Genomic DNA, 8,979 nt, shown 5'->3' on the forward strand with positions numbered 1-8,979 from the left:
GGTAGCTTCTTGTTACTGTGGTGTCCTTGAACAAATAGAGTGCCCTAAATATTTCTATAATATTTGTTACCACCTAATTTAGGTTGGGTCATAAAAAAAATATAATTAGCCAAATCTTCTAGAACTTTAAATTATAATTTTTTTTTCTTACCTTTAGCTTTTGTTTTTTCTAATTTTGAGGTTCAAAACATTTATCTATTAAAATTACACTTATAGCCTTGGCCCAAGGCCTCTTTCAATTTTGTTTCAAATAATAATAGAATAATAAAAAATGGAATTTTGTCTCTAAAAAAAAACATAAAAAAGTAAGTAAATTTCAGAGACATGTAACTCACCCCAAACAAAGCCATGATCACCAATTCAAAGAAAAGCAACTAAAGAATCTATAACTTGCTCGCTCCTATCACCCAACTCAATCTATTGTGCTAGGGTTTTGTACTGGGTTGAAATTTTTAGAGATGGGTAAGGGTTGATTTTGTTGTGTTGTTGGGCATTAGTGGGTCCAAAATTTTAAGAGTCTATCTTCCATTTTGGTTAGTAGGCCAGGTTCCTTTAGCTTTGTTATTTTGCTTTTAGGCTTTTTGAGGCAAATTGTTTTGTTAGATAGTTTTCTTTTCTTCTACAGCACAAATAAAAAAGATATAATAAGGAAAATATGTAAAAATAACAACAACAAAAATTTAGTTATTACTAATTGGGTTTGGTTAGATCAGTTTGTTGATATTTGTTTACCGAAAAAAAAAAAGAGTTTGTTGATATTTTATTTTGTTTAGTTAATTCTCTTGATAAGTATGTAAATTGAAATGTTGATCGGTTTAAATTAAACCATGGCTAATAAATTTGTTCGGAAAATTTCAATTTTTTTAATTAATTAAAACTAATCATCCCACAAGTATTTTATAATAATCACATAACTTCAAGCTTTTATTACACTTAGGATATGTAGATATAAAATATTTATTTTGCATAAGCCAAATTTATAAATTTTATAAATTAGTCTATGATATTTATTTTATTATTTCCTTGACTTATTAATACTTAATTGGTATGTTATCTTCTTTTTATTACCTTGTAAATATTTAATTCATGTGTTTGTGATTATTTTGTACTTATTAATGTTAGAATTCAATTATTGAAATTTATATTATTGTGGGGTAATTTAATATATAATTATATATGTCCATATTATTATAATTTACAAAGCTGACTTTAAAGCAATCTCTTAGGATAGATGTATCAGTGTTGTTGTATGATTAAGAAATTTAGTTTTTAAATATCCTTATGCATAATCAATTTTTAAATTCAAATTTGTTTTTGAACTAGTCTTTATTTATTAAAGAATTTTTTAATCTTTTTCTAACCCAATAAATTGGTGCAAGAGTGTTCAACTTCAGTCTCTATGTTTTTTGGTACATAATTAACTTCTAAACTCAATTTTGTTTTTTAATACCAGCTTACTATACACTTACGTATTCATATTTTAATTTGTATCATGATTTAAATTATTGCAATTTTCATTAATTGTTATAACTTCTCATATTTTTCATCGGATCTAAATAAGGTAAAAATGTTTGTCATTTTAAATGATGGGTTCGCTTTTTCTGCAGTTGTACTGCAGATAAGTTATCTGTAGTAAGCCCAATACGACATCGTTTTGGGGCGAAAATCATGGTATTTTTGTAATTTTAATTTATTTTAGGGTTATTATAGTCTTTATAATTATAATATTCTAATCTTTCAATCCCAAAACAATATCGTTTTGGAAGTAAATGCAGATAACTTATCTGCATTCACTACAAAAAAACAGGCATTTTGCTGCGGTTCATTTTTGGTATACGCGACGGTTACAACCGCCGCTAAATGCATTTTTGCAATTAGGGACGGTTGTAACTGTCGCGTATACCAAAAATGAACCGCCGCTAAATGCCTGTTTTTTTGTAGTGATTAACTGTAGAAATATTTTTTTGTTAAATGATATAACTTTGCGTCATTTTAAACAGTGTTAATAAAATCGGACCGACCCGGTGGGGTCGACTCGGGAACCTGTCATATAACCGGTCCGGTTGAAGCAACAGACCGGCTATGCATCAGAACCAGTGCGACCCGGTCCAAAACAAAAAAAAAAAATCCAATTCTTTTTTTTCAAAAAAAAATCATAATAGACATATTTGAATATTTTTTTGCTTATTGACTTACATAACTTATGTACCTGCAACACTAATATTATCTCAATTATGCACTATACAGAAAATTTTGATTTGATTTATTGTTAGAGATGTTATTTTTTGAACCTAAAGCCTCGTATCACGATCATTATATTTTTGTTTGATTCTTTATTGTATAATAATATGTGATTTATTAATTTTTATATTAAAATATTTGAATTTTTTGTTATTTTTTTTAGATATTTGAGTATGTTTATAATTTTTTAATATAAATTATAAAATTGCATATAATTACCGGGTCATGCGGTTGAACCAGTGACCCACTAGTTGAACCAGTGACCCAATACCTTTACCGAGTCAATGACCGGGCCGGCACGATTTTAATAACATTGATTTTAAATGACATAATTTTGTATTATTTTAGATTAAACATCATTGTTGTGGTATATATTTGATGATTTTTTACATTCTCTCTACCAATTACTCACAAAAATGACGTCGTTTCATCTAAAATGACACAAAAAGATATGCTATTTATAATGACACAAAGATATGTTATTTATAATGACACAAAGTTATGTCATCATTTAAAATGACAAACTAAAATAAAACCCTCATTAATTGTTATAATTAAATTCTTGCCATAAAAGTGAGCAAATACTATAATTTAAACTCATTTATATATAATTACATAATAACTAAAAGTCATTTATGTGAAAAGGGGAAATTGCGTAGATTAATTTATACATAAGAGTCATGCCCGTTACTTTCACAAATAACTGACGCCTTAACAAGAGATTTGACAAATTTGAGAATAATTGAAGCCTTAATTAATAGTCTAGCTGAGAGATAATATTATACTGCCACACTGAAAATCAATCTCTAAATTGTAGGGTTTCTTCTGAATTTGCATTCATTCTAGAAGATGTAGTAGCTTGTGGTTCAGCAGGTGCAGGCATGGTTGCCATAGTGAGGTCCCTAAGTTGTAAATGCATGTTGTTTATAAAAGCCATGGACTTCTGTTGTGGTTCCTCCATTGCTTCTTTAAGCTTTCCAAGTGCCAAGCAATACGCTTCCTGTACAATTGGTAAAATCAAAACACCATCAGTTTATAAATAATAATCAAAACTCCTTAGAAATATCACGGAGATTACAAACTCTTTTGCCTTGCAACATTTTTTAACCATTTTTATTATCGTTGGATGAAAACCAAATCAGCAACTCTCATTTCATATTATTTTATAATTGTTGATTTGATTTTGATCCAATGATAATAAATATAATTGTAAGAGGTTTAACACTACTTTAAATATATATAACTCTGGAGTTCTAAGTTATGGTGTGACATGGTTGCATGCAGTACTTAAGACTAATGGTGTTTTTGGATAAGATCTTAAGGCTAATGGGTCAACCACTATGAAATCACTTATTAGATTTTTGTTTTTAAAAAAAATTCAAAGTAACACTAATAGAAAATCGTCCAGAATCCCAGATGATATTTTTATGAAGCATTTATATAAGTATATAGAGAAAATTTATGTTTACAAACTAATTGATTATATATTCTTACAAACTCAACTATGTATTCTAGGAAATACAAACACCTAAGTGTGTATTTCTCGAAATACATAATTGAGTTTCTAAACAAAATATTAGTAAATATAACTCTTCTCAAGTATATATATATATAAAGAAATTTTCAGTTAAATGTATAGTTTATATAAAGACTCAAGCACTTACCTTTTACTATAATCAAATTTATAAAAAAAACTAAAAAGACTTGTCTTTTTATGTATTTTTTTTTTTAAAAAAAAAAACTCATATGGGGAGTGTGTTATTTTATAATATACAATATCTGGTTGGAAAACAAAAGATAACAAACTAAAATTGAAAATAACAATTCATATTATGTATACCTAGTTATTTCTAATTGAACGCGGATAATAATAATAATAAGTATGAGGAACTCAGAATTGACAATCGACGCTGCATGCCTGCATCCCCTAAGTATTCTGGAGCACAATTCTTTCAACAATTATAAAATTTTCCATAAGTAGCTACATGTGGTGATGGGTCTAATAACTCTTCAAGAAATGAGCAATTCAAAGTGATGTTGCAGTCCATTTAAAGCTCTATAACATAGTATAATACTACTTGTGTCAAAAAGTATATATTTTCATGTCTCAGAGAGAATAATAGCACTTTTCTGAGTATTTAATGATAGTATTGCCCATTTACAATGTGTTGAATGATTAACACCAAAATCAGCAATTAGTTGTCTGAAATATTGCTATTGGCATTCAATTTTGTCCTTTTTTTTTTGTTGGGGGAGGGGGGTTTATATATATATATATATAGGGTTAATATTTTCTCATGTTACATGAAAAAATATTTTTCTCCTACACACACAATTCAAAGATGAAACTCACTTTATACTTTTTTTCTCTCATCTATTCTCTCTCCTCGCTCTTTTATTTTGTGAGTGTAGGAGATTAATCTTTTCTCATGTAACATGAGAAAAGATTATCCCATATATATAAGATTGTAACATTTATAACTACTGAGATAAGACAATTGTAGCATTTATAAACTAAGTAACCTATACTAACATTTGCCGCCTAAAGTAAATGTCAAAAGACACAATCTGAACACTCGCACAAACACAGAGACAGATGGGGAAAATGTCATAGTCATGGAATTGGAACAAAAAACTATGCACATTTCTTGGTGTTGTCTCTTTCAAGCATGAAGCACATGCTTTAGCCAACCATGAAGTGTCCATCAATGGATAAATTAACTTCTCATGATGTGTTTGGTTATTTGAATGACTTTTCATTACTTGACCAGTCCACCACCAAAAGCATTCATTCATTGGCGTCCGTGTAAACCCATGCAAGTATGAAAGAGAGAGAGATTGAAAGTATTACCATGAAGAGATCAAGCTCAGACTGGCTGAACATGCCCATGTTTTGTTTCTTCATTGCTTGCATTTGATCTATCTTCAGCTCTCTGTCCAAGTTGGAAATATCTCCAACCTAAAAACAAGAGCTAGCAATTGATTACATCATGCTTATCCAAAGTTTAATTTCATGCTGAAATTAAATGAATGAGCTAGCTATTGTTTTTGTGCATGCATGGTGCAAGTTAATCTACAGTTTGTAACCTATAAGTGGTTGATTTTAAAGAGTTTGATGATTAAAACTTCATTTTTAAGAAGGATTAATGCTCAAAGGGTTTATCAACTATAAGTAGCATTATTATAAACTATAAGTAGTTAATGTTAAATGTTTCCAAAATAAAAATAAAAAAGTAGGTAGTGCTAAAGAGTATGAATTTGAGGCTAAAACTTCATTTTTTATTTTTTTTTATGAGTTCTAATTGTTCTTTGTACAATTGGACCATTAAATTCATTCATAACATCACAAACTTTTATATACAGTTAAAATATGAAATTAACATGCACTAAAGTGAATTTGGGGTTTTGCATATGAATCTGCTCCCTTCACTGTATGATATTGACATATACAACTCAATCTGCTGGATAATCCTTGGTCTTTTTTTATCATCATTTAAGATTCAATTAACAAGTTTAAAAAAATGGATGTTCCCTTTTATAATTAAGGGAATGAGAAGAGAATTCTTAAAATTAAGATGATGAATCTTCACCATGAGACATATTGTCTACTTACACACACGACATTGAGAATAACATATAATTTATTTGGATGAAAGCATGGTTTTATATGATTACCTGAGAAACATAGGGTGAATTCAATATATTCTACATAAATGTAAACTAGGGTGGGAGACATGATAGAAGAAAGAAGGGTGAAGGGAGAGATTAGAGAGACCTTCAAACAGTTCAAGTGAGCTTCAACAAGCAGTTCATAGAGAGGATGACTAGAGATTCTTCTCTTGAGGATCTCATTGTTTTCTTCTTCTAATTCTAATTCCTCTTCCACTTCTTCTTCTACTTCTTTGTAGTTCTCATTACTGTTCCTCTTATTAGATTCCATATCTATTTTTGAGCAATGAAATCAACCTTTGATATGCCAGATACACAAGTGCTCATATATAATACTATCATATCTGAGATGTGTGTGAAATGTACTTTAGTATATCTGAATGAAGATGAGGTCAGTGAGATTGAGATGCTCCCACTTTTGGAAGTAATCAAGCGAATGACACTTGCATGCAAACATGGTTAAGAGAGAATGGGAATCAGTCAGAAGAAAAAAAATAAAAATAAAAATAAAAATAATTTTTTTTCAGAATATGTATAAAAATGAATGAAGGAGTGTGGGGTGTGGCCTTTTTGCTTCATCTATTTCACTGTCTTTTTCCATTCATGAAAGCAACACTTCAAAGTTTTCTCGAGGAATGGGGTGACTTTGTTAGTACGTTTGCTCCCTTACATAGCCAGTTTTCTGTCTTTTTCTTTGCCACTTTTTTACTAAGTCATTCATTCTCTCCCCTTCCCCCCAAACCGAAACAGCCAAAACCGAAACTGTTCACTTTGGTTGCTTCTTCCTTATATCAATTTGCTTGTTTCATTCCTGTTTCCGTTACTGTTCTGTGGTCCTAAAAGTAAAGGACAAATGTTTACTATAACAATAGAAAAGGACAATTTCATGGGTAAAGTATAATATATTCCGTGTCCATATATCACTAGAATATCTGTGTTTTATGGTTTAGTTTAGTAAAATTTGATTAATATGTATATGAGGTTTAAAGAAAGTAAGAGAGTGTCAACTCAGAAAATAAAATAAAAGAAAAAATAAAGCAATTAAGAATTTAACTAAGTGTATCACTTATATGTTTCATTTAATGTTTAAAAGTTGACATATATTTTAAATTACAATGTTTTTTCTTCTTCTGCGCACGCACATATATATAAGGGTGTACATGGATCGAACCGAACCAATTTTTTTGAAAAATTAAATTGAATTGGTTTAAACGATTCTATTTGAAAATGGTCTGGTTCGGTTCAAACTGGTTCGGTTCAAAACCGATTTGGTTATGTTCGAAAGTGATTTGGTTCAGTTGAAAACGGTTCAGTTCGGTTTGGAACTGGTTCGGGTCGATCCTATTCTGAAAAAAAGAAAAATTAAAATTTAAAAAAAATAAAGTAATAAAAATCAGTTTGGTTCGGTTCAACAATGTTTCGATTCTTGAACTGATTTTAAAAATTGGTTTGGTTTATGATCCATTTCTTTAAAAATCGGTTCGGTTCATGACCTAATTTTTAAAAATCGATTTTTTTAAGTGAAGTTCAGTTTGGTTCATCGTTTGGTTCAGTTTTTTTGGTTATTCTGCACACACATATCATTTGCACCAAAGTTTCATTATGAAACTTTCATATTTGTGACAAAGAGAGTATGCATAAATATTCATTTTCAGTGAAAAGAAAAAAAAAAGAAATACGTGTACCGCTTTAGAATATAAATAAGCACCTCCTCAATTGAATTGATGATAGCAATGGATTATGCTGCCAAATCAGTTAACAGGAAAAATCAAATTTCTTAATTAAGGTTTGATCTTGTTGGTCTGACTTTTGCAAAAAGTATAATCATGTTGTCACTAAATTATTTACATAGAGGATTATATATATCCACAAGCAAATAGTAAAAACTATATTTTACTTGTTTCTGCTTTTCATCTATTGGATCTAAACTTCATGAACCAACATTATAAATTATCTGACAGTATATTCAATTTTCATTATTTTATATAGTGTTAAAATTGTTTATTTTATTTTTACCAAAAAAAAAGTTTATTATATAATGTTATTGCTTTGTTCAAAATATGCAATAAAAAAATGTAGGTGGATTGAATATGGCCCATCCTATTTACGTGGCGATTCAAACCAATGATACAATTGATCTTTTTTTATAATTTTTTTCTTGAATTATAATATGATGAAGTATTAAACTTTTTTTTAGTCTCTCTTGTATTCAAATTAAAGAATACCAGGAGAGAATTTTCAGTGCTAGCTCCAGGAGCACATGCTTCTTTCATTAAAATTGTGAAACTAGAATTAATTTTTTTTTTCTCTTTCATGTACATATCACATTTTCTATCCAATTTTTAATGGCCCATCTTAGGGAACAGTGGTCATTTTATCACGTTTGGACAAATAAATTATCAGACTGTCACATTAACAGTAAATTTTGTTAAAATGCCACGCGGCATAATTCGCTACACAATGTAGTGAATTATGCCGCGTGACATTTTGACAAAATTTACTGTTAGCGTAGCAGTTTAGTAATTTTTTTGTCCAAACCTGACACTTTGGTCACTCCCCATCTTAGTGAGTGAACAGTGCTATGAGAGCACCATAATAATTTCGGAATACCAGGCTTTAGGAAGGGTATGATGGCAGGAGATAGCTTTGGAATGGCTGCCTCGAATCATCATTGTCATGGGCCATGATGTACTATGAGCTTTCCATGGTTTCAGTGTTTGAGCACCAAAGATTATTGACTGCTTCATTTTTACTACAAAAAGAAGCAAAAGATTGTATTGGGAAACTCTTTAATGGGATTACGCTGCATCAACCTTGTCTGAATTCAACTCCTCTCTTTTTTTCATTTTTCTTTTCTTTTCGGTAAAATAGAATTTGTACATTCATGGCTCTTGCTTTTCATGCATGTACGATGAGCTTTCCACATCCATGACTAGTCCCCTATATTTAACATCAAGTTTAATAAAATAAATGTTATATTTATTTTATTTACAAATTTAACTATATATTATTAGGAATAAATTCTGTTAGAAATACATTTTCAGGAATACATAGTATAATTTATAAACA

The 8,979-nt window shown here is 29.5% G+C and overlaps 1 protein-coding gene across 1 annotated transcript; it reads right to left on the minus strand.

Annotated features, from left to right (window-relative positions):
- Positions 1 to 3,047: 3,047 nt before the first annotated feature.
- Positions 3,048 to 6,181, minus strand: LOC133286626 (protein KNATM). The gene is given in 4 exon segments (XM_061484067.1): positions 3,048 to 3,085; positions 3,088 to 3,241; positions 5,093 to 5,200; positions 6,017 to 6,181. Coding segments are annotated over 4 exon segments (465 nt in total).
- Between the last annotated feature and the right edge of the window lie 2,798 nt (positions 6,182 to 8,979).

Source organism: Gastrolobium bilobum, unplaced genomic scaffold (genome assembly GCF_033153095.1).
Source record: "Gastrolobium bilobum isolate Gb01-03AN ecotype WA unplaced genomic scaffold, APGP_CSIRO_Gbil_v1 utg6258, whole genome shotgun sequence".
NCBI lineage: Eukaryota > Viridiplantae > Streptophyta > Magnoliopsida > Fabales > Fabaceae > Gastrolobium > Gastrolobium bilobum.